A 26736-nucleotide genomic window follows, 5' to 3' on the forward strand; every position below is an offset into this window, starting at 1 on the left:
AAACATTGTTCTACAATTTCCCAGTGGGGCTCAAATGTGTGGCCTGGGTCCTTAAGGGGACTGGATCCTGTCTCTAGGCTTTCCAGAGCCTGTAGACTATCGAACTGGCTAAGGCACCTTACACTAGGGCTGCCTACTCACACCATTGGGGGGTGTTTACTACATGTTGTGTACTCCCCAGGTGTATTCCAACTCAATTAAAGCTTAGGACTATCAGTTTGAGACAGGAGAGTCTGCCATTACCCTGTGAGTGATGTTGACGGCAATAAAGGTACTCAATGACAATGGCTTTTCGTTTATTTCCTTCATTGGACTAGAGCGTAGTGACCAGTGCACTTCAGCATCAAGTGCAGTATCTACCTGAAAATAATGATATCAAAACATGGAAGCTTTTTACATGAGGCATTTTATTTTGTTTCACATTCAACTATATAAACTAAAACTTTGGAAATGTATTGTTGTAGTTAAAATGAAAAAGAATGCGCTTCTAATTGTTTGATGATCACTTAAAATTAAATAAACATAAATGTTGGGTTCATCTGACAGATTTTCCGGTCATGCCTTTCTTAATGTTTTGCTCAGGCCGCAGTAATATTATGTAACATTTGGGCACAAAAATACATAGTAACAGTCCAAAACTGGAAGCTAATATAGCAAATACTTCCACGGCCACAGTGAACTTCCCAGGAGAGCTGACATAAGCTGGGATGAAAGAGATCCACACGGCCCAGAAGATCAGCATGCTGAAGGTGATGAGCTTGGCTTCATTGAATGTATCAGGTAGTTTGCGTCCGAGGAACGCCAGGAGTAGGCAGAAGAAGGCCAGTAGACCAATATAGCCCAGAACCAGATAAAATCCAGGAGGCCATGGCTCCTTACACTCCACAACAATCTAATAATGTACAACAATACATGAAAACAGATTAATAAATACATATAGCACAATTTGTAATTTTATGCTGTGATCCATTATACAACTAATAATAAACATTAAAGCCTTATGTGCAGGATTTAACACTGTAGGACACTGTCATTCTTACTTTTCCAGTTGAGGCTTGGTAGGTTGGATTCCTGAATGGGAAGGGAGGCGCACCCAACAGCCAACCAGCACAGAGACATACCTGACAGCAAGAGAGGAGGATTGCCAAATATTTTAAACAAATGCAAAACATTGATCAAGTTGAGTTAAAATAATAAGCTGTTCTTTAGCTCTCCCACCTGAGGAGCTGTGGTGCAGAGGATCAGAGTCCTCTGTTGAGAGGGACCAAACAGCTTCAGAGCCCTGGAACCAGGTGCATTAGCCCGGAAAGCCAATAGAACCACAATGGTCTTCACAAGGAGGCAAGACAGACAGAGGACAAAGCTGACACCGAACGCTGCCTGGCGGAGCCTACATGTCCACACAGATGGCTGGCCGATGAAAACCAGGGAACACAAGAAGCAGAGCTTGAGTGATAGAAGAAGCAAGAAACTTATTTCTGAGTTGTTGGCCTTGACGATCGGTGTGGAACGGAAATGGTGAAAGAAAGTCGTGATGATGGTTGTCAGGATGATACCCAGCAGTGTGAGTGTGACCAGGATGATGCCCATGGTGTCATAGAAAGAAAGGAATTCTTCGACCCCGGCCACACATTTCACCTTGTCTTTGTCTGACCAGTAGTACTGAGGACATTTTGTGCACTCTGTGGAACCTTTGGGAGCAGAAACAGTCAACATGTAATGTGTAAAAACATACAAACTCAAACTCAGTACAGTAAAAATCTGCACAAGCCTTGATGACTATAAAACTGTTTGGATTCATGTGGTTTTAATGGCCTTCTGGTTCTTAGAGAAGTTAGAACATGTATGATTGAACAAAACATGTTTGGGCTACCAGTCTGGTTGCTGATCTCTCCATCTGCACAGGGCAAACAATCAAAGCAGCAGTGCGGCTCTCCTGGACGCCTGGCCTGCCTGCTGCCAGGGGGGCATGGAGCACTACACTGAGATACAGGAACCTGAACAAATAAAGGTATAAAATTATCAATATTTTGTTTGCTGCAGACCAGATGCTTGGTGGAAAAAAGGCTTTCTTACAGGTGCAAAATTACAGGAATTTTAATGATGTATCCCAGGTCAAATTTATTATCCTGTAAAGGAACTAATTACACCCCTAACCCTAGACACATATGAAATCAGTTTTTGGGACATGTGAGCAACCTGTGATTCTCCTTTGCTCCATACAATGGTGCTCTGCTTCATCTGCAACTGTTGTCTCAATGGAGCTGAACCATCATAGCTTCCAACTTTGACCAATCTAAAAACAGCACAACATTTTTGCAGTCAGGCTGAACAATTTTGAATGACAGGTATAGCCACAAAAGCATAAACTTAGCTTCTCAATTAGGATTCATTGTATTCATGTGTCTTGAAGAATAATATTCCACCTAATTTCACTCTCGCTGTCCTTCTGCCAGTTAATAATATCATACAGAGGGACCGGCTCTCCGTTGGAGTCAAAATACACCTTCTCCTCAAACTGGTTGGTGAAATTCACCATCTTCAGGTGATGCAGCAACTGTATGAAAGGAGGAAGAAAGAACAAATTGCAGGGACGAGACCAGCAGGCCAAAGAATTATGCCGAAACACAAAAACATATTCAAAATTTGATTTATACATATATTTATTGGTTTTTCAACTTACGTGCCTAGAAGTAAATGTTTTATGTCTCTCACACATTCCATTGTTGTATTCTGCAGAATCACAGTTCAATAACGTGTGCAAAGCATGGGCGATGGCATAAACAGCTTTATACACATTATAGGATATTCTGACCTGAGATATGTCAGTATAACTGCTGTCAGTGTACCTGAGATCCTCTGAACCAGTGCATGCAGGCTTTTTGTCAGCTCCTTTATAGTTTTCATCAGCCAATCCCTTGAATATGCTTGTTTTTCCAACAATAGGCTTGACCAAGGACCTAGAATTGTTTGGCAAGTCTGAATTGGAACCAACAGCCTCCAATCCCAATAAGTCATCTTCAGTATCTGCTTCACTGTCTTTGGATCTGATTCCTCTAAACTCAAGCTTACAGCCAAAAAGCTCTTCCCAGAACATGTTGACAAATTCCATCCCAGGTTTGGGAGATGGTCGGACATTCAACAGGAACTCTTTCAAACCAGGGATCCTAACCCCAGGGAAGGAGAAGCCCAGAGTGCCCTCTAGGAGAGGGTGGAAGTGAGGTGAGGTCAGTAGGCTAGCGGCCACCCAGGATTCACTAGCTACCCACTGGATCCCTGTCACATTTCTCTGAGCCAGCTGGAAAATTAAGTATAAAAAAAATAAAATAAAAAAAAAATAGATTACCAACATGCTTTGGATATTCCTAATTCCCACATTGTTAATTTAGACACTGCATGTTCTCATATTTGATGACTTGTCAAATACATTTACTGAGATTTTTACCTCTATAAACAGATCCAGAAGCTGTACCTCTGAGGCAAAAACCACCACTACCTTTGCAGTTGAACTCTGCAGTCTCTCTGCCATTTCTTGTATATCTATTGCTCTGGGTGATTTGGGGATAGTCAGATGAAATGCCAGACACCCACCTCGTTGCCGGAACTGATTAGAGAATGCTTGGATGCCATAGTGACTGTAGTCATCCTGAAATATATAAAGAAAGGTTTCGTAAATCATTTTAGTGTCTTTAACAGACTAATGGTGGGGTGAAAAAAAAAGTTTTTATCTCACCGTGGTTCCTAATGTGCCTACCCAGAGCCAGCCTAAGAAGGTGACCAGCTGAACAAGACCGCTAACTTGAAAGAGATCGCTCGGCACAGTTCGCAAGAATGATGGGTACATATGCTTGTCAGTAAGACAGGTACAAGTGGCAAAGTAACTCACCTATGGGGAGATAATACTAATGTTATCCTTGTTGAGGTAAGACAGAAGCCAAATACAAAAAAAATCATATTTTTTAATATTTTTATGTGATTTATTGCAAAACTCAAATAGTAGAAGGAAGGACAGCATACTAAGTAAGAATACTGTGTGTGATCCTGCCATCTGTATTGCTTTCTTACCAGTGGGAGGTTGAAAGGGCCCAGAGTGTGAGCTACAGCCCTTGTAGGAGAAGAGGATGCAAGGCCGATGACAGCAGGCACAGGAGAATCAGCAAGACATGAGGGCAAATTTTCAGCTTGTGTACTGCTATCCACTTTCTCCTCTGTTACATTTTCCTTTATGTAATTTCCATTATTTTCAAGACTGCGAGGCATTGCTACATAAACTGCAGTGCCTCTCTTTTTCAAAGTTCTCAGAATATTTGTCTTTCCAGTTCCTCCTCCCATGTTTCCCCCCTTCATTTTGTACCCCCTGTTCATGTCATACATCACAGCTTTGGAGTGACTGACTAAAGAGAAGAGTGCTTGCAAACTTGTGTGGATATGGTCACAGCTGTCCATGATCCGGTAGCCTAATTTAAGACCTGGTAACAGGCTTGAATTATGGTTAATTTCGTCCACTGCAAACACCATGGTCATCATCCAGCGAAATGCTCTGTGATCAAAACTGCAGAAAATTAAATAAAGCTGTATCGCTCTATGAAATTCATAATGAGACAGAAAACAGTATCATAACACAATATAAATCTCAACACATAAACAATGTTAAAGCAACACACAGCAAGAGGAAATTATTTCAGTCACTTATTTTTTTTAAATGTGATATTTTATAATGTGGGACTATATCAGATATCAAGAGTTTCCTCACCTGCTGCAAGGCATGAGCTGAGGTTTGCTTTGGTAGCTATGTTGTGGCATAGGGGCCACATAATGCAGAGGGAAAAGACCTCCAATCACAACATCCCCTCCAGACTGTAGGGCCAGAGGCTCACTGTCTGCCATTTTCACACACTTAGGTAAGCTAAAAGCAATACCACGCACTCCCTCTACCCCAAAACCATTCAGTCTCTCTGTAAAAGCATCTTCTTCTTTCACCACACCATTTTCTAAACTTTGTTCTTTTCTTTCCTTTGCACTTTTCAGACCATCTGACAAAACTGGAAAAAGCAGGCTAAATGTGCTCAAAGAAGCAGCCAGCATGAAGCCCCAACAAGCATTGAATGCAGTGTCCATACTGACCTCATAAAGACTGTGTGTGTGCTGGAGCCAATGGTTGTCCAACATAGTTTCTGTAAGGCTAATGGAGTAGACTATATAATGAGTCTAATGCTTGCATCATGTCATAGGTCTATGAGTCATTGCTGGATCAACCAATCACAATGAAAAACAGCAGTTTTGGTGCTAAGATGCTTTATGAGCTGTATGCTCATAATATTAAACACCTTCAGCCACAGCATGCTGAGTACTATCATTACCCCAGGGAGTAAGAATTCAAATGGGTGGGTGGAAATAATATAATATAATATAATAATAAAAAAAAAAAATGAATAGCATTGAGTGTGCAATGGTTGCAATGAAGCCAATTAAATCCTTGACAAATGCTGGCCATTGCTTCACCATTGCATTAATGATAGCATCAGATCATGCAGTCGTATCCTCAACCACATCAATCTTACCCTTCACGGGCGTCTACACAAGTTCAACATGAACACATCTGACCTGAAAGGGCCACCCTGCCTATACAATGATCATCATTTACAGTTTGGTATAGGAATCTAACATTTTCAGTCTACTCAGTCCCACCTTTTATCATGATTATCTTTGTGCACAATTGCTCTCCATTTCTCTGGTAGACCACAATGGCTGTCACAGCTGCAGTGTCTCTGGGCTTGTAGGTAGAGCAAACAGGCCAGATGGCGGAGCGGTGGCAGGCAGAGCTGGCCTCAGTGACACTGAGAGGAGCTGCAGAAGACCAGGACAGATGCCAAAGAGGTTGGTCCGTTTTGCCGGCAGGGCTGTGGCTTGTAGGCCGTCATATCAGACCACAGGAAATCCAGATGCTTTGCGAGTTTACAGTTTTATAGGCAGAGCACGGCTGGTCTTGTCAAGACTGTGACTGGATCCATAATAACCCCTCTGACACGCTTCTCTGTTGTTGTCAGTTACCTGGCAATAGTGCAACCAAACTACACACCTGTTAAATGATTGGCTGTTTGCATGTCACTTAGCACAGTAGCACAGTCCAATTTCAAGGGATATGATGGGCTGTTTAAAATGCAAGCCATGTACACACATTTTATCAAACTATTTTTTTATTGCAATCGATGAAGTGTCTATCTTGATACATATTGCTATTGGTTTATCACCCAGGCCTACTTCGATCAATCCAAAACAAAAAACTCACGTGTAGCAAGGTAGAAGAGCATCAGCAGAAAGTCTTTTCCCAAAAACTGAGCCCACTCCAAACTCCAAAGAACATGTATTTCTTCAAAATATACATTTAGTGGTAAGTGTATAGTAAGTACACCTATTCATTGTACACTGTACTACAGTTGCAATGCTGCAATATCAGTTGCATAGAACTGTCACTATCCAATCAATACAAAGGTGAAATAAATCAGAATCATTTGTCAAGACTATTTTTAAACAACATTGAATGAGGTTAAAGGTCCACTTTCTAAGACTCATCAAATACTGATCACCAACCTAACCGACAATCCCTAAGTGTTGGTCTTTGACAAGTTGGGAAATTCAAAGCATCAGTATTTGACGAGTTGGGAATGAGACTCCAAAATCAACTTCTCTCTAAAGTGGCCCCTTAACTAATGACATGTTACTTATTGTCTTTTCCCATTAGGTGCTGTTTTGTATTCTTCTCTGGCTTAAGTAAAATAATGTAACACTTTGGAGCAAACATGCAGAACAACAAGCCAAAGCTGGAAGCCAGAATGGCAAATGACTCCACTGCATCTGCATAATTTCCAGGGGAGCTGATATAAGCAGGGATGAATGCCAGCCACACAGCACAGAAGATAAGCATGCTAAACGTGATAAACTTGGCCTCGTTGAAGTTGCCTGGCAACTTACGGGCTAGAAAAGCCAGAACAAAGCACAGACACGCCTGTAGACCAATGTATCCCAGAACACACCAGAATGCCAGGCTGGAGCCCACATTACATTCCAGTATGATCTTCGAGCGTTCATATTGTGTATTTTGGAATGGAAAAGGGGGGGCATCAATGAGCCAGGCAGTGCAGATAACCACCTGAACTACAGTGCAACTGAAGATGATGACCCTCTGCTGTTTGGGCCCCAGCCACTTCATAATGTTATCCCCTGGCCTGGTAGCAGTGAAAGCAGCCAACACCACCAGAGTCTTCCCCAGGATGCAGGAGAAGCACAGTGAAAATGTGATGCTAAAGGCAGTGTGGCGCAGCATGCAGGACCAAGATGATGGCTCTCCAATGAACACCAGGGAACACAGGAAACACAAAGTCAACGCGAACAAGATGAAGAAGCTGAGTTCAGAGTTATTTACACGGACAATGGCTGTGTTTCTATGGTAGACAAAGATTGCAAAGACAGCTATAGTGAGGCAGGCTCCCACCACAGAGGTCACTGTCAGAGCTATACCCAAGGAATCATAGGCCAAGAACTCCACCTTCTTGGGGATGCAGGCTGTTCTGTCTTTGTTTGACCAGAAGTCCTCAGGACAAAATGTGCACTCTATTGAATCTAAAGGGAAAAGAGTCAAAAGAAGAATAGCTCAAATAGTCAGTATTTAAATATTCCCTGATTGTAAAATAGTATATTGAATATTGAACATATTTGAAGTGTTGTGATTTTTATTGCTTGGTTTGAGGCTCACTTGTCTGATTGCTAATTTTGCCACTGTCACATGGTACACAGTCAAAGCAGCAAATAGGCTCCCTATGACGGACAGCCCTACGGGACCCTGGATGACAGCTGGTACTGCATACAGACACTGGCACCTAGAGAGCAGATAATTCCGTTCAGCTCTGCAGTGTTAAATTAGTGTGCTGGAATTATTAGTCAATTACTTAATTTGTCCAATCCCAGATAGCAAAACTGTACCAGACACCCTCATCGGTCCACATTCCATGTGGAATGATGGCACTTGGAGTGCGCCTGTTTGCCAGATCTGAGCCACAAGCAGGTCATAACAACATAACAAAAAAGACTATTTTGATCATTGCCTGGGCCATTTAAAATCACTTATATTTGGTAGATTCACCTTTTCAAATGTGAGGACATGCTTCTTTTTTCTTTTGAACATTGCTTTATATTGGATGGCTTTTTGTTCTGTTGATTGGACATAAGCAATTTGCAACAGTCAATTTAGACTAAGAAATTGTGCTGAGAATTTGACAGTCTGACAATATATACATCAACATGCATTTTGTGCATTTGTACTGTTGTACTGTTGTACTGTTGGCTTGCCTCACTCTGATGGCCTGCCCATATTATCCTGTTCTCCTGGATCACCAGCTCCTCTCCAGCAGGCTTGGTTCCATCGAACAACCCCACATTGACAAACTCAATGTTCCCGCCTGTGCCTCTCTGCCAGTTTATGATATCATAATAGGGTATGGAGTCGCCTTTCAGGTCAAAGTTCACCTCTTCCCCAGCAATGTTAAATGTCACTTCCTGTAGGTAGTATTGGAGCTTGAACACCAACAGATAACATTAATCACTATTTCAAATGAGATTTTCAACGTTATACTGTAACAGTAAGAATACTGGACCCTACCTGCCAGGGTTGTATGTTGTTGCTTGAAGCACATGAGTTGTTTTGGAAGGGCCCACTGCCTGGTTGACAGAGAAGAAGGTTGTGGAGGGAATGAGCAATCGCATATACAGCCTTATAGACATTATATGCCACTCTAGGGCTGGATGTATTCATGTAGGCTGAATGCTGCTCCAACAGGGACTCCTGCCCTGAGCAGGGAGGCAACTGGGAGTCTGAGGACAGAGAAGGACTGCAACCATACAGAGCCTCCCACAGCTCCTTAACCAAGAGATTATTGGGATACATCTGAGGCTTTACTGTCAGCAAGTAGTCACTGAGTCCTGATATATGTCCTTTCCTGATGCCAAACCCAATGGTGCCACCCATGTAAGGGAAATACTCGCTGCCTGTAAAGACAGATGCCGTGACCCAGGCCTCACTAGCCACCCACTGGATTCCAGTGATGTTCTGCGTCATATAATCTCTCAAGAAAGGTGCCATCTCCCCCTCAGATGAAAATACCACCACCACTTTTGCCAGAGAACTTTGCATCACCTTCTCATAGAAGCAGATAATGGAGTAGGAAAGAGTTTCACAGGGAAAAGAGACAGCAAAAACAAGACAAAAACAACATGTGACTTTTAGTAAGTTATGTAATGTTAAATAACTGTAACTGTTTAAAAGATAAAAATAACAAACATTGTGGTAGACAGCAATGTGAGCTAGAGACCCTCCAGATTGGTTTCATGGAGGTATAAAATGAAATAAAAACTATTTAATGTTATAAAACTGACTTCAGTGTGTCTTTGTTTCTACCTGAATGATCTCCAATATCCTCTGGCGATTGTACAGCAAAGGGATGATTACTTGGTATGCTACACACACATTGGTACCCTGTAATTCTCTCAGTAAACCTTCCACAGCAAAGCGCCCATATTCACGGTCCCCTCGCACCAGCCCAACCCAAGTCCAGTTGAAGCGTACCAGCAGCTGAGCAATGGCATTCACCTGTTTTCAACAGAAATGAGTGTCAACTGAATGGATCTGAAAACAGTTATTTAAAAAAAGAAAAGAAAAAAAAAGATATATATAATTGTTAATTCTGGTGCAGGTATAAGGTTTTTTAACAATGAATACTAAACATGTCATTTTACTAATACAGCACTAAAAGGTTATCAAACACTTCCAAATTCTTAAGCCAAACTCTCACCTGATAGTCATCATTAGGGATTACCCTGAAGAATGTAGGATATTGTCTTCTGTCAGACAGACACGCGCATGAAGAAAAGTAGCTGATCTGTGTATAGAAGGGAAAACAGAGTAGAGTAAAAAAGATTATAGGGACACACAAACATTCAATCATGTTGAATGGCTTTTTTGTTTGAAGCGATTTTATGCAACTCTATTACGTAAAAAAAAGCTTTGAAATAATTTTAATGACTTGTAATTCAGAGAATGGTGTCTCTTCCGACTGCACCTTGAATGCCTGTTTTTGTCAGATATAACTGGTTCAACCAGTATGATTGCCCAAGGGGGAGGGCGTAGTGCTTCACGGTGTTGTCCACACATGTCACAATAGTGTTCTCTCCATGTTGGGGATTACAGTTGTGGGTGTACAGCATGAACAAGAGAGTGCTGTGAACAAAACCCTGGGCTGCTTCATAGTTGAGCACTTGTGGAGGAGGTGTGACTGCCAATCGGAATTGTCTATGGGCTGGCAGGGATGTTGTCAGGCCCAGCAGCATTTTGCTCACATTTACTCAGCTATGGATACTGAGAGTCTGGAGAGATACTGCTCTGGAGACAGAGTAGACTTCAGAGTTCTGTGTTTAGCGTATCTTGTAATGTGGCCTCAAAGATGATGGAGGTGCTCCTGCATTTGTAGTCTGTGGTGATCTGGCTTGCCTGCCATGTCTTCATTGTTGAGGTGACTCTTCAGTGTTTCCTGATGTGCACATGCTGGTGGAATTTAGATGAAAAAGGTCTAAGGTCTGTTATAGACTGTCCATTAAAATCAATAGCTACACTGTTATTTTGTCATGTGACTGCTGATGACATCGTAAAGTACTTGTTTACATGTTTACATTTGGGGTAATGTAAACAGCAGCGACAAAAACATTGGTGAATCTCTTATAGATAGTATATCTATAAGATAGCAGGCATTTTAATATTAAAAACAGTGTGTCGTCTGGGAAACATTGTCCATCAACTTTGACTATGTTTGAGCATCAAGCACCATTGATCATAACACAATGTCTACCTCCCCTAATCTTGGTAAGACAAGCCTTGGTAAATGTAGATTTACAGATTAATTGACCTACAGTTTTTGGACTGTTTTAAAATTCAGAAGATTTGGTTTGATGTAGCACATTGGTTATCAGAGATACTGTGGGTAAAATTTTATTTTAATCCATCAATTTGTATATTGCAAGATATATCACAGGATACAGTAAGGTATCCATGTATTTTAATTGTATTTTAAAATTTCTTCTCAGACACCTGCAAACCACATTCAAAAACTCACTTCACTACTACATTGGAAAATATGGAAAATACAATTGATATTGAAAAGAACAAATTCTCTGCATTTGAAATCCTATGGGGTGACATATTACAGGCATCAGCCCTGATTGTATTGATGAAGTGTCAAGTGGTGAAGCAAAAAGGATGTGTGTACTCGATAGAGACTGACTGTATTCTATGAGTTATATATCATGCACGTTTATGTCTGTTTATATGCCATGTATATCATTTAAGTTGATCAAATATAAATACACTGATGTTGAGCTTGTTTCTCTTATCTGTGGGTAATTGTGTGTTGTTGTAGGTATTGTTGGTTTGGTTTCTGTTTGATGGGTCCTTGTGTCTTTGATGAGAATAGTGTATATGATGTATATTTTGATTTATATTATATTTCTGTATGTATGTATGTATGTATTTATGTTAAATTCAATTTTAAAAAAGAAAAGAAAAATGCTAAATCAAATTATAGGGTAACTTTTTGGGGGGATTATAAAAGAAACGATTCATAATTACCAGCGGGATTCTGAATGGCTGCAGGATTCTTGACAACACGATAGACAGTGCAGAACCAGATTCCCCAATCACAGCGAGAAGTGGAGAGTCACCGCTACACATGGGAGAGTCATCCTCACTCAGCCCATTCAGCATAGCAAGAGCAGCCCTCTGGCCAGTCAGTGGATATGCACACGAATCAAAGATTTTGTATCCAAGGGTGGAATTGGGTAATAGCTCTGTACTATGGTTTATCTCCTCCACTGCCAGCCTCATAGTCTGAGCCCAGCGGAAAGCCCTCGGGTCAAAGCTTCAGCCCAGCAGACACACACGGGTATGGAGAAAAGGTTAAATTAAAGGCAGAGATTATGTTTCGATTTGAAACGAGTTAAATTGCACTGTTGCATCACACTTGAGATTAAGTAACTGAGTCCTTTTGCTTTGTTCATACATTATCATCCTTTTTTCTAATGTGTTACAAAGATATCTTGGGTAATGCTTTATATCACAGTTTTGTAATTTGCAAATAATTCCCTAATACTAATTCCCATTTATTTGAAACATATTCTAGGGAAAATGTATATAATGTTCAACTGGTCCGCTTGCTAGTATGAATTTGAGTTAATTGCTTGTGCAACCTAGAGGAATTTTCAGAATATAAATTGGACCAAATTAAACAGTTCATTCCAAAACATTTCTTGGAAATCATTTGGAAAACATGAGGAAATTACACACCCATAAAATAAAGTATTACAATTTTTATATTATTACAATATATATATATATACACACAATACATTTCCAATATATTTGGATTATACTATAAATCAAATTGCAAGTTAGTTCAAGCCATCAATGTTTATGATATTGTTTTCTCACATGTCAGGCTAAATTATTACCGTATTCTAAAAGCTGGTGAATGTAAATACAGAATCAAACCTCATATGTTTTCACATCTGCATGTATTAAACTCACCCATTGCACTTTACCGGCGGGGGTCTATAGGTGCTGTTGAGGTCTGGCATCTCCTGGTTATAGTGAATCGGGAAGACTCCCCCAATTATATAGTCACCCTTAGCCACAAAACCTGGCTGATAGTTGTTTTGAAGCTTGCACACATTGGCTGCAGATGGGGGTAGAGCAATGAAGCTGGAAATTGGGTTATAAGTTATAGTGAACACAGAGTAAAGTAAGGAGAATAAGACATGTAGAGTCATATTGTAACACAGCCCCAAAGAGAGAGAGAGAGAGAGAGAGAGAGAGAGAGCAAGTTAATAGACAAGTTATATATAGTTTGTGACCTTATTCTTACGTCATCAAGATATCAAGACATTCGACACCAGCAGCCCAGCCTGATTTACCAAAGTGGGTTGATGCAGATTGATAGAAATAGTGTAAAAGGATAATTATGCTGTACTAGACACACACACACACACACACACACACACACACACACACACACACACACATACTGTATATATATATATATATATATATATATATGCAAGCAAGCTAGCAAGTCAGATCAGCTAGTTTAGTAGAAAAGTGGTAAACAGAAAAATCAGTCTCATATTTCAATGTATACAAAACTTTTACAAAGATAACACAGGTGGACACACTGTGGGGACTGCCTAATAAGAAAAAGCAAACTCCAAAAAAGGGTGTGTGAGGTCACTTAAACCTCATCTACACAGAATGTAGGCCATGTAACTGCAATCTGAAGCTTCTTATTGTGGCTTCAAGTCTATTTTCATTCTTTCTTCCTTTATTTGTTTATTTGACAGGGACAGTGCAGAACATCTTAGCTGTAGCAGAGATAGCTATAACCTAATTTATATCTGTAGTCCCTGTTAAGAAAACCAGAGTATGAAAAATATTACAAGACAATACATAATCACTATACAACAACATCAGCAACCCCAACAAGAATGATGGGTATGCGTGATGAGTACATGAGTGGGTCAAAATAAATAATTACATTCATTATTCTCAAAAATTTGCCAGCCTCAAAACAACGTTATATCATTGACCTATATATATACAATATGTGTGTGTGTGTGTGTGTGTGTTGTGTGTTTTAGTACTGTATAGTCACCCTAACCCATGAAGGTGTTAATTTAGGTGATGTCACAACTATTGTGTCTGGGCGGTCCCCTCAGCTTTATCTATGCTAACTACAGCAGAAAAATCCACTCCAACCTGAAATATCATTATTCTTTGTATGTGATCAGGAAGGGTAGATACGGTCATATATTCAACCATTAAAATATTTAACATTAGTGGAAAGGCCTTTCCTTCAAATAAGTTATGGGAGTGCCAGCTGCAAAGTTTCTTATGTTTCTTTTTTTCATTTGGAGCAAACCTGGTTTAACTGCTGCTCTGGATAACTGTGTTTTCTTGGGGGAAGAGGAGGAAAACAGTCTGTATGAAGATGGAGATGTAGTTATCGGGGGCTTATTCCCTCTACACTACAGCCCTGTGTCTTCTCTTCCAACATACAAAACAAAACCAACTCCTTATACATATAAATAGTAAGTGACTTTTTAAGTATGATAGTAATTGGCTTGTGTGGAGCATAGCAGATTACATTTTATTGGATTTGCATTTATAGTATTGTAGTATTGTTATATATTTGTGTTGTGAGAATGATTCTGATTTTCACTTCTGTACAGTTTCAATTCTCGAGCTTTGCGCTGGATCCAGACAATGACTTTTGCAATCAAAGAGATCAACCAACGCAGTGACCTCTTGCCACAGCTCAAGCTGGGTTTCCAGATCCTTGACAGCTCTGATGATATTCCTGTGTCTCTGAGAGCATCTCTGCTGTTGGTGAATGGCCAGCCAGAGACAGGCTACAGTGCTGAAATCGTGAACAGAGACAAAGGTCAAAAAAGGAACATTGGTTCGAATTTAGGCTGTGCTGCCATTCAAAGGACTGTGTCCCCAGTAATCATAGGAGGTGCTGCCTCTGGAGTGTCTATGGCTCTGTTAAGAAGCCTGGGTTCTTTCCATATCCCCCTGGTGAGACTGGCTGACTGTATGAGCAGTTTTGTTGTGAAAATGTAAACAGTAAATGTGTTTTTGCCATTTGAGATCAGTCGTAACCAGTTTCTTCATGTTAATGAGGTGCCATACAGTTGCAAATCATTGCTATCCTTTGAAAAAAGTGTTTCTCCAAATGTCAAAAGACCAATTTCAGCTTTCTTTTCTTTTCATGCTTTTTTGGACTTTGAACTTTACAGTGCATTGTTTGTAAATGTATCACTGTTAAGCTTATAGTATAAAATATGACAAAATTATGTTTTCATGTTTTTATAAAACTTTTCAAATGTGCATAGTTTAAAATCACCTAAATCACCTTACAACTGCCTTAAATACTCAGTGTAGGTAAAATTCTGCAAAACTTAATGCTTGAACGGTTCGGTATTGTTCTGTGAAATTTGATGCTTGTTCAACAGCCTTTTCAGTGGGCCAAATGGTGCAGAAGGTTAACTATTGTTTGCTATAATAACAGGTGAGCTATTTTGCATCCTGCAGCTGTCTGAGCAACCAAAAGGACTTCCCCACATTCATGCGCACAATGCCAAGTGACGCGTTCCAGGTCAAAGCCCTGGCCCGTCTGGTTAGTTATTTTGGCTGGACCTGGGTGGGAGTCATTGGTCTGGAATCTGATTATGCCCGCTTTGCCATCCAGCTCTTTCTGCAAGAGTCAGAGCAATATGGTGTGTGTGCTGCCTACACACACTTCTATCCTGTAGTCCTGACTCAGCAGGCTCTAGATGAGCTACTGGATGTTATTCAGGTACCAATCCGTCAACATAAACTTCTCGTAAATGCCGGAGGTAGACAAAATGACATGAACACCATCAATACATTGTTTAGGAAAAGTGTTGATTAAATTCAAGGTCATCTGAGGCCATGTTTGTTTGTGTTATTCCATAAATCTAGGCAAATCATCACGTTTAACCAAAATCCTAAAAATCATAGTTTATTGTTATGTTTTATTGAAATTATAAATGCTGTATTTACAAAAAAGTACATTAAAGTTTGATAATGCATGTCACTAAAAATCAGTTCTTGTTTAAGGAACAGCCTCTGCTGCCTTAGCTTTGATTGATGGTCTTTGTATTAAAATAATAAATAAAAAAACTTCAAATCACCAATAAGCCCTCCATTCGAAGTGTGTCAGGCTGATAAATTGGACTGCATTATTGTGTAATGTGTTGTGGTTATTTAATTAATCTAGATTTTTATATAAATTTGCAACCCCTTCCTTTTTATTAACATTTCAACACTGCAGTATTTTAAAGTGCTATGATCAATATGTTAGACGTAGAGGAGCCCCAACACACCATCTCTTTCATAAAACAGTTTAAATTTAATTCAATATTGACTATATGTACATTTTCACTCTTTAGATGGCGTCCTCAAAAGTCATCATTAACTTTTGTAGTGATTCAGAGATGAAGGGTATTCTGACAGAGATCCGACGTCGGAACATAACTGGTCTGCAGTGGATCGCCAGTGAAGCTTGGGCCACTGCCAAATCACTCTGGGAAAAGTTTGGAGATCTTCTGACAGGAACACTTGGATTTGCCATCCGGAGAGCTGTTGTGATTCCAGGGCTGAAACAACACCTCACTAGTCTCAGACCATCCCATATTCATGAATCAGCTTTCTTGGCAGAATACTGGGAAGAGTTGTTTAACTGTCGACTGAACGGATCAGTGAATAGCCACACTCACGGGGGCGACAACTACCAAGACAGATTGCCATGTAAAGGAACAGAGGATTTAAATGATGTTTACTCTCCGTATTCTGATGTGACACAGCTAAGAGTGTCCTATAATGTCTACAAGGCTGTGTATCTGGTTGCCCATGCCTTGCAAGATATGAGTACCTGCATAGTTGGTCTGGGGCCTTTTCTTAATGGCACCTGTGCAGACCCAAAGAAATTTGAACCTTGGCAGGTGAGACTAATTGCAGGTTAAATGTTATTTTTAAGAAAAACAAAACATTGAGAAAGAAGTAAACCTTGTTTTGCTCCCTCCCTCAGCTAATCTACTACATGAAGCATGCTAATTTCTCAGCACTGGGGGCGAAAGTCAGCTTTGACCAAAACGGTGACCCGATTGCATATTATGATCTCTTGAACTGGCAAAGGAGGCTTGATGGGTCACTACATTTGGTGAAAGTTGGTTTCTATGATGCCTCTTTGCCTGCCGGACGCAGCCTGGTCATAAATGACTCAGTGATTCAGTGGCCTGATGGGAAACAGGTGTGTTCACTGTAAACAGACTTGAGACCATGCTTACCTTAGATTATTAAGTAGACTACTGGTATGTTGTTATCAATGATGTTACATATTGATGAAAGCATTTCCTTCGCACTTCCTTATAATTCTGTTCATTTTTCATCATAGTTCACGGAATTGTGTTCAGTTTTAGTTTTAACACAGCTCTTATAGATCAGACTAAATTTGTTTTACATACTTTACCCCTTTCATCTGGATCTGAAAGAGTCCGTAGAGACTACTATTGCATAACAAAGCAGATACACTGGTGAATATCAATTGAAGTCAGTGTCTTTCTGAGTGTCTGAATCTTTCATTTCAGGGTTCCCGTTCTGTATGCAGTGAAAGCTGTCCTCCAGGTTCCCGCATTGCAAGGAGAAAAGGGGAACCGATCTGTTGTTTTGATTGTGTCCTCTGTGCAGAGGGAGAAGTCAGCAATAAGACTGGTGTGTTATGGCTTGTCTTTTATCAGACTTTCACCTATGTTATCCAAATATACACAGATCAGCCACAACGCTAAAACCCCTGACAGGTGAAGTGATTAACATTCATCATTTTGTTCCAATGCCGTGTCATGTACTGAAACTCTTGTCCTGGCAGTCATGTGGACGCCACTTGCCACATACGTTGTTGCAGGCATAGTTTAACCTGTCATGGCATCTTCACTCCCCAGTGGCAATGCACCCTGACATTCCACAAAAACTGATAAGGAATGGCCCCAGGAACATGTCAAAGAGCTTAAGGCATCAACCTGCTCTTCATAATCCCCAGATCCCAGTCCAGAACAAGACCGATCCATGGCGGCCCCAGCTCGCAACCCACTGGACTCGAAGGATCCACTGCCAACACTGATACACTGGTGCCAGACACCACAGAACACTCCCAGAGGTCCTGCTTCCTTGTGTTAACCGCTCAGAGACAAGTCGTATCCACAGTGGGGCCACCACAGATTGGTCTTGTTCAGGTAAATGTTACAGATGCTTGATCGGAATGTCATCTGGTAAATTTGGAGGCCAGGTTGATGCTTTGAGCACTTTGTCTTATTCCTCAGGCCATTTGTGAGCACGTTTTGTGGTGTTACATGGCACATTGTCTCACTGGTGGGCCACTGTCTTCAAGGGGTACAATTACCTTGAGGGGGTGGACTTCGTCTGCACCAGTGTTTGGGTGGGTGCTGCATTCCAAGAGAATCCACATGAATGCCAGGACTCAAGTTTTCCTAGCAGAACATTGCATTGTTTCGACATGATCAAGGTTATTCCCATCACCTGACAGTCGTTTTAATGTTGTGGCTGATCAGTTGGTGTATATTGACCTGCTTGTATCTAAATTTGCCTTCTCTAAACACTCTTGTCTGCCCATCTTCAGATTCTTTAGAGTGCCTACGCTGCTCAGAGGACACATGGCCCAATGAAGACAGAGAACTCTGCATCCCAAAGACTATTGAGTTTCTGTCTTACCATGACTTAATGGGTATTGTGCTATGTGTTGTATCCGTCTTCGGGGCTTGTGTTTCCCTCTCCATCCTCGCCATATTCTTTACTTGCAAAGACACACCACTTGTTCGGGCAAACAACATGGAATTGAGCTTCCTTCTCTTGGTGTTTCTTGCTGTATGTTTTCTTGTTGGCCTGTTGTTTATTGGCGAGCCTTCAGACTGGCTTTGCCGCATTAGGTACCCAGCATTTGGAATTAGTTTTGCCCTCTGCATCTCATGCCTCCTAGCCAAGACAGCAGTTGTCCTAGTGGCCTTTAAGTCCACACTGCCAGGAAGTAATGCCATGAAGTGGTTTGGACCCAACCAGCAGAGAGCCAGTGCACTTTTAGGAACAGCTGTTCAGGTAGAAACACTTTCTGTAAGTTTTTTCAACAGTATCAATTGAAAATGAACATTCTGCCTTTTGTTTCCACTCAGGTAATAATATCTCTCATCTGGCTGCTCACCAGTCCGCCTCATGCCAACAACAACACAAATTACCACAGTGCTACCATCATCATTGAGTGTGTTCCTGGTTCAGAGGTTGGCTTCTGGTGTGTTCTTGGATATATCGGGATCCTGGCCTGCATGTGCTTCCTAATGGCTTTTTTGGCTCGGAGGCTGCCAGATAATTTTAATGAGGCAAAGTTTATCACCTTCAGCATGCTGATATTCTTTGCAGTGTGGATTACTTTCATCCCAGTTTATGTCAGCTCAGCTGGGAAATACACAGTGGCTGTCCATATTTTTGCTATTTTAGCCTCAGCTTTTGGTCTCCTCTTTTGCATTTTTGCTCCAAAGTGCTATATAATAATTCTGAAACCTGAAAAAAACAGCAAGAAATACATGATGAAAAGATGAAAATGAGAGTACATTACATCTGTCAATAAATAATTTATTTATATGTAAAAGGAAGCAATTTAAATGAAATATATTCATGTTGTCATATTAAAGGATCATCATGTAAATACAATGAAGTACGAAATATATAATATAATGAAAACTAACTAAATATAATAAAACAAAAAATAAATAAATAATGACAGTGTTGTTCCTTACCAATTCACCTAGGCCCTCCCAGTTCATCAGATGTTTTTTTTCTTGAAAAAGAATCATATAAAAATTGTCTTTTTAAATTAATGATACATTGCATAATGTAGAGAGACGGACTGGCTCCACAATAGACCAAACTCTATATTTTCCCATTATTACAACATGACTTAGGTAAGCACACAGAGTAGTCTGTAGCGGGTAGGATATATTTCAGGTTCAGGCATAGCCTAATATGGTGACTGTTTGTTATGTTTAAATAGTCACAGACCTAGAAGAGCCTTTCAGAACTGGCATGACATTACACTGTGTTACATGTACTGTTGAGCCTGTTCTGCTCAATCCAGCGTCATAATACTTCAACATAAGGCATCATGTCTCCTGAATCGCCCTTCTCACCTGGGTTGATCAGATGAACGAAAACACTTATATGTACTGTGTTGACTTCAAGGTCTTCGTTGAGTCCAGGAAATGTGCAAGTTATAGCTTGTAAAGGTTTGATTTGTTACATACTAGACAATGTAATTTTGTTTACTGTGGACAAAATATTAATCTTCGTCCCTTAGCTCAATACACATAAATTATTTCAGAATTTCAAACTTGTCTGAAGTAATATCTGACATCATCAACTCAGCCAAGCTCAAAAGATCAACTTTTCCATTACTGAAGGCAGTCTGTTGCACACTTTAAATAGGTCTGGTTTTATTGCAATCCATTTTGCAATATTCCATTGTTAATATAGGCTTGAAATTCATATGGGTTGGTCAGAAGTTGCTATGTTTATTATTTATTAGATAACTATTATAGAACATTGCTTGAGCTCCAGATCAAGGTTTTTGACCACAAGTAATATAAACTTGAATAAAGTTTGATGGGTATGAGTGGGTCAAAATAAATAATTTAATTCATTATTCTCAAAACAGGTAATTAAAATTATTGAACTATATATATACAATTTATATATATATATATATATATATATATATATATATATATATATATATATATATACTGTATGTGTGTTTGTGTCTAAGTCCTGTATATCTACCCTAACCCATGAAGGTGTTATTTTTGGTGATGTCACAACTATTGTGTCTGGGCGGTCCCCTCAGCTTTATCTATGCTAACTACAGCAGAAAAATCCACTGCGACCTGAAATATCATTATTCTTTGTATGTGACCAGAAAGGGTAGATACGGTCACATATTCAACCATTAAAATATTTAACATAAGTGAGCAGGAGGTTTCCTTCAAATAAGTTATGGGAGTGCCAGCTGCAAAGTTTCTTATGTTTCTTTTTCTCATTTGGCGCAAACCTGGTTTAACTGCTGCTCTGGATAACTGTGTTTTCTTGGGGGAAGAGGAGGAAAACATTCTGTATGAAGATGGAGATGTAGTTATCGGGGGCTTATTCCCTCTACACTACAGCCCTGTGTCTTCTCTTCCAACATACAAAACAAAACCAACTCCTTATACATATAAATAGTAAGTGACTTTTTAAGTATGATAGTAATTGGCTTGTGTGGAGCATAGCAGATTACATTTTATTGGATTTGCATTTATGGTATTGTAGTATTGTTATACATTTGTGTTGTGAGAATGATTCTGATTTTCACTTCTGTACAGTTTCAATTCTCGAACTTTGCGCTGGATCCAGACAATGACTTTTGCAATCAAAGAGATCAACCAGCGCAGTGACCTCTTGCCACAGCTCAAGCTGGGTTTCCATATCCTTGACAGTTCTGCTGACATTCCTGTGGCTCTGAGAGCATCTTTGCTGTTGGTGAATGGCCAGCCAGAGACAGGCAAGAGAGCTGAAATCATGAACAGAGACAAAGGTCAAAAAAGAAACATTGGTTCTAATTTAGGCTGTGCTGCCATACAAAGGACTGTGTCCCCAGTAATCATAGGAGAAGCTGCCTCTGGAGTGTCTATGGCTCTGTTAAGAAGCCTGGGTTCTTTCCATATCCCCCTGGTGAGACTGGCTGACTGTATGAGCAGTTTTCAAATCAAATCAAAATCAAATTAACTTTATTTGTCCCGCAAGGGAAATTTGTCTTGGGCAAGTGGTGTCGTAACAGCTGCTTGTGCTTGCAATACATACATACACAATACATACATTACAATAGTAACAATGGCACACATATCCAAGAAAGAAAAGAGAAAGAAAGAAAGTGCGGAGAGTGCAATAAATAGTTTAAAATACTTATAATACAAGTCCCCTCCACCCGACCGAGGTCAGATGGTGGGGTGGGAGGGGGCTAGGGTTTTAGAGTTTTGTTGTAAAAATGTAAACAGTAAATGTGTTTTTGCCATTTGAGATCAGTTGTAACCAGTTTCTTCATGTTAATGAGGTGCAAAATTAGGTGAAAATCATTGCTATTCTGTGAAAAAAGTGTTTCTCCAAATGCCAACAGACAAATTTCAGCTTTCTTTTCATCTTTCATTTTCAGATGAAGAAATAAAATAGATAAAGATAGTGAGATAAAATAATTATTGCTGCTTTTTTGGACTTTGAACTATACAGTGTGTTGTTTGTAAATGCACCACTGTTAAGCTTATGGTATAAAATATGACAAAATTATGTTTAACATGTTTTTATAAAACTTTTCAAATGTGCATAGTTTAAAATCACCTAAATCACCTTACGACTGCCTTAAATACTGCACAACTGAATGCTTGAACGGTGGTATTGTTCTGTGAAATTTGATGCTTGTTCAACAGCCTTTTCAGTGGGCCAAATGGTGCAAAAGGTTAACTATTGTTTGCTGTAATAACAGGTGAGCTATTTTGCATCCTGCAGCTGTCTGAGCAACCAAAAGGACTTCCCCACATTCATGCGCACAATGCCAAGTGACGCGTTCCAGGTCAAAGCCCTGGCCCGTCTGGTTAGTTATTTTGGCTGGACCTGGGTGGGAGTCATTGGTCTGGAATCTGATTATGCCCGCTTTGCCATCCAGCTCTTTCTGCAAGAGTCAGAGCAATATGGTGTGTGTGCTGCCTACACACACTTCTATCCTGTAGTCCTGAATCAGCAGGCTCTAGATGAGCTACTGGATGTTATTCAGGTACCAATCCGTCAACATAAACTTTTCGTAAATGCCGGAGGTAGACAAAATGACATGAACACCATCAAGACGTTGTTTAGGAAAAGTGTTGATTAAATTCAAGGTCATCTGAGGCCATGTTTGTTTGTGTATTCCATAAATCTCGGAAAAGAATCATGTGTGACCAAAATCCTAAAAATCATAGTTTATTGTTTTGTTTTATTGAAATTATAAATGCTGTATTTACAAAAAAGTACATTAAAGTTTGATAATGCATGTCACTAAAACTCAATTCTTGTTTAGGGGACAGCCTCTGCTGCCTTAGCTTTGATTGATGGTCTTTGTATTAAAATAATAAAATGAAGGCCTCATTGGTGATAGGACAAGTTTTTTTATTTAAGTGTGTCAGGCTGATGAATTGGAGTGAATTATTATGTAATGTGTTGTGGTTATTTAATCAATCTTCATTTATTTGAATTTGCAACCCCTTCCTTTTTATTAACATTTCACCACTGCAGTATTTTAAAGTGCCATGATCAATATGATTAGAAATAGAGGAGCCCCAACACACCATCTCTTTCATAGAACAGTTTGAATTTAATTAAATATTGACTATATGTACATTTTCACTCTTTAGATGGCATCCTCAAAGGTCATCATTAACTTTTGTAGTGATTCAGAGATGAAGGGTATTCTGACAGAGATCCGACGTCGGAACATAACTGGTCTGCAGTGGATCGCCAGTGAAGCTTGGGCGTCTGCCAAATTACTCGGGGTAAAGTTTGGAGATCTCCTGACAGGAACACTTGGATTTGGCATCCGGAGAGCTGATGTGATTCCAGGGCTGAAACAACACCTCACTAGTCTCAGACCATCCCATATTCATGAATCAGCTTTCTTGGCAGAATACTGGGAAGAGTTGTTTAACTGTCGACTGAACGGATCAGTGAATAGCCACACTCATGGGGGTGACAACTACCAAGACAGAATGCCATGTAAAGGAACAGAGGATTTAAATGATGTTTACTCTCCGTATTCTGATGTGACACAGCTAAGAGTGTCCTATAATGTCTACAAGGCTGTGTATCTGGTTGCCCATGCCTTGCAAGATATGAGTACCTGCATAGTTGGCCTGGGGCCTTTTCTTAATGGCACCTGCGCAGACCCAAAGAAATTTAAACCTTGGCAGGTGAGACTAATTGCAGGTTAAATGTTATTTTTAAGAAAAACAAAACATTGAGAAAGAAGTAAACCTTGTTTTGCTCCCTCCCTCAGCTAATCTACTACATGAAGCATGCTAATTTCTCAGCACTTGGGGCGAAAGTCAGCTTTGACCAAAACGGTGACCCGATTGCATATTATGATCTCTTGAACTGGCAAAGGAGGCCTGATGGGTCACTACATTTGGTGAAAGTTGGTTTCTATGATGCCTCTTTGCCTGCTGGACGCAGCCTGGTCATAAATGACTCAGTGATTCAGTGGCCTGATGGGAAACAGGTGTGTTCATTGTAAACAGACTTGAGACCATGCTTACCTTAGATTATTAAGTAGACTACTAGTATGTTGTTATCAATGGTGTTACATATTGATAAAAGCATTTCCTTCACACTTCCTTATAATTCTGTTCATTATTCATCATAGTTCACGGAATTGTGTTCAGTTTTAGTTTTAACACAGCTCTTATAGATCAGACTAAATTTGTTTTACATACTTTACCCCTTTCATCTGGATCTGAAAGAGTCCGTAGAGACTACTATTGCATAACAAAGCAAATACACTTGTGAATATCAACTGAAATCAATGTCTTTCTGAGTGGCTAAATTTTTCCTCTCAGGCTTCCCGGTCTGTATGCAGTGAAAGCTGTCCTCCAGGTTCCCGCATCGCAAGGAGAAAAGGGGAACCGATCTGCTGTTTCGATTGTGTCCCCTGTGCAGAGGGAGAAGTCAGCAATAAGACTGGTGTGTTATGGCTTGTCTTTTATCAGACTTTCTCCCCTTACAGGTGAAGTGAGTTAAATTCATCATTTTGTTACAATGCAGCATCGTGTACTGAAACCTTTTGTCCTGGCATTCATGTGGATGCCACTTGCCACATACATCGTTGCAGGCAAAGTTCAACCCGTCATTGCAACTTCACTCCCTAGTGGCAATGCACCCTGACACACCACAAAAACTGAAAAAAGAAGTGGCCCCAGGAACATGTCAAAGAGCTCATGGCGTCAACCTGCTCTTCATAATCCCCAGATTCCAGTCCAATTGAACATCCATAGGTCATGACAGAACAAGTCCGATCCAATCCACACGAATGCCAGGTCTCAAGTTTTCCTAGCAGAACATTGCATTGTTACAAGATGATCAAGGCTATTCACATCACCTGACAGTCGTTTTAATGTTGTGGCTGATCGGTTGGTGTATATTGAACTGCTTTTATCTAAATTTGCCTTCTCTAAACACTCTTGTCTGCCCATCTTCAGATTCTTTAGAGTGCCTACGCTGCTCAGAGGACACATGGCCCAATGAAGACAGAAAACTCTGCATCCCAAAGACTATTGAGTTTCTGTCTTACCATGACTTAATGGGTATTGTGCTATGTGTTGTATCCGTCTTCGGAGCTTGTGTTTCCCTCTCCATCCTCGCCATATTTTTTACATGCAAAGACACACCACTTGTCCGGGCCAACAACATGGAATTGAGCTTCCTCCTCTTGGTGTTTCTTGCTGTATGTTTTCTTGTCGGCCTGTTGTTTATTGGCGAGCCTTCAGACTGGCTTTGCCGCATTAGGTACCCAGCATTTGGAATTAGTTTTGCCCTCTGCATCTCATGCCTCCTAGCCAAGACAGCAGTTGTCCTAGTGGCCTTTAAGTCCACACTGCCAGGAAGTAATGCCATGAAGTGGTTTGGACCCAACCAGCAGAGAGTCAGTGCACTTTTAGGAACGGCTGTCCAGGTAGAAACACTTTCTGTAGGTTTTTTCAACAGTATCAATTGAAAATGAACATTCTTCCTATTGTTTCCACTCAGGTAATAATATCTCTCATCTGGCTGCTCACCAGTCCGCCTCATGCTAACAACAACACAAATTACCACAGTGCTACCATCATCATGGAGTGTGTTCCTGGTTCAGAGGTTGGCTTCTGGTGTGTTCTTGGATACATCGGGATCCTGGCCTGCATGTGCTTTCTAATGGCTTTTTTGGCTCGGAGGCTGCCAGATAATTTTAATGAGGCAAAGTTTATCACCTTCAGCATGCTGATATTCTTTGCAGTGTGGATTACTTTTATCCCAGTTTATGTGAGCTCAGCTGGGAAATACACAGTGGCTGTCCATATTTTTGCTATTTTAGCCTCAGCTTTTGGTCTCCTCTTTTGCATTTTTGCTCCAAAGTGCTATATAATAATTCTGAAACCTGAAAAAAACAGCAAGAAATACATGATGAAAAGATGAAAATGAGAGTACATTACATCCGTCAATAAAGATTTTTTTTTACATTCAAAAGGAAGCCATTTAAATGAAATATATTCATGTTGTCATATTAAAGAATCATCATGGAAATACGATAAAGCAAAAAATAAATAAATAAATGACGTGGTTCATTCCATACCAAGTCACCCAGGCCCTCCCAGTTCATCTTGTGTTTTTTCTTTTAAAAGAATCATAAAAATGTTCTTTTAAGTTAATGATACATTGCAAAATCTTATAGCTGTACTTCAAATACTTTTGAAGTTATAAATTTGGACCCTTTGAGCTATCGCTGCAGCAATAAAGACCCAGACACCCAAGGTCACAGTCTTATTCCTCCAGCGTCTCACCTTGACTATATCTCATACAAGAGATGGACTGGCTCCACTATAGACCAAACACTATATTCTCCCATTAATTCCAAAATGACTTAGGTAAGCACACAGAGTATTCGGTAGCGGGTATGATATATTTCGGGTTCAGGCATAGCCTAATATGGCTACTGTTTGTTATGTTTAAATAGTCACAGACCCAGAAGAGCCTTTCAGAACTGGCATGGCATTACACTGTGTTATTACATGTACTGTTGAGCCTATTCTCCTCAATCCAGCTTAACTAAATACTTCAACATAAGGCATCATGTCACCTGAATCTCCCCGAAAACGAGAGTTTTCCCACAGTTCGGTATGCATCACAGTTTTTGGGCCAAGGTAACGGTACGGTTTCGATATCTTAATATAAAACTACTCACACTAGCAAAG

At 40.2% G+C, this 26736-nt stretch overlaps 4 protein-coding genes across 4 annotated transcripts; 2 read left to right on the forward strand and 2 right to left on the reverse strand.

The window, feature by feature from the left end:
- Window positions 1-535: 535 nt before the first annotated feature.
- On the reverse strand, window positions 536-4527 carry LOC311255817 (extracellular calcium-sensing receptor-like; the record flags this gene model as incomplete). Its single annotated transcript, XM_084350467.1, has 9 exons — window positions 536-892; window positions 1041-1121; window positions 1219-1691; window positions 1874-1997; window positions 2200-2296; window positions 2427-2557; window positions 2684-3298; window positions 3446-3646; window positions 4066-4527. 9 exons carry the CDS (start codon window positions 4525-4527, stop codon window positions 536-538), a joined length of 2541 nt encoding a protein of 846 aa, XP_084206593.1.
- A 2191-nt stretch (window positions 4528-6718) lies between these two features.
- On the reverse strand, window positions 6719-12967 carry LOC311255818 (extracellular calcium-sensing receptor-like; the record flags this gene model as incomplete). The annotated part of the gene is made up of 9 exons (XM_084350468.1): window positions 6719-7620; window positions 7754-7877; window positions 8347-8571; window positions 8657-9190; window positions 9452-9643; window positions 9846-9932; window positions 11672-11960; window positions 12626-12799; window positions 12963-12967. 9 exons carry the CDS (start codon window positions 12965-12967, stop codon window positions 6719-6721), a joined length of 2532 nt encoding a protein of 843 aa, XP_084206594.1.
- A 614-nt stretch (window positions 12968-13581) lies between these two features.
- On the forward strand, window positions 13582-19281 carry LOC311255819 (extracellular calcium-sensing receptor-like; the record flags this gene model as incomplete). Its single annotated transcript, XM_084350469.1, has 9 exons — window positions 13582-13585; window positions 14058-14181; window positions 14323-14671; window positions 15165-15452; window positions 16069-16620; window positions 16707-16928; window positions 17266-17389; window positions 18312-18784; window positions 18859-19281. 9 exons carry the CDS (start codon window positions 13582-13584, stop codon window positions 19279-19281), a joined length of 2559 nt encoding a protein of 852 aa, XP_084206595.1.
- Window positions 19282-20731: 1450 nt separating this feature from the next.
- Window positions 20732-25960, forward strand: LOC311255820 (extracellular calcium-sensing receptor-like; the record flags this gene model as incomplete). The annotated part of the gene is made up of 8 exons (XM_084350470.1): window positions 20732-20955; window positions 21097-21445; window positions 22251-22538; window positions 23155-23706; window positions 23793-24014; window positions 24352-24475; window positions 24991-25463; window positions 25538-25960. The coding sequence occupies 8 exons, from the start codon at window positions 20732-20734 to the stop codon at window positions 25958-25960; spliced, it is 2655 nt and encodes an 884-aa protein (XP_084206596.1).
- Window positions 25961-26736: the final 776 nt, after the last annotated feature.

This window comes from Pagrus pagrus (genome assembly GCF_965226575.1).
Source record: "Pagrus pagrus genome assembly, chromosome: 4".
NCBI lineage: Eukaryota > Metazoa > Chordata > Actinopteri > Spariformes > Sparidae > Pagrus > Pagrus pagrus.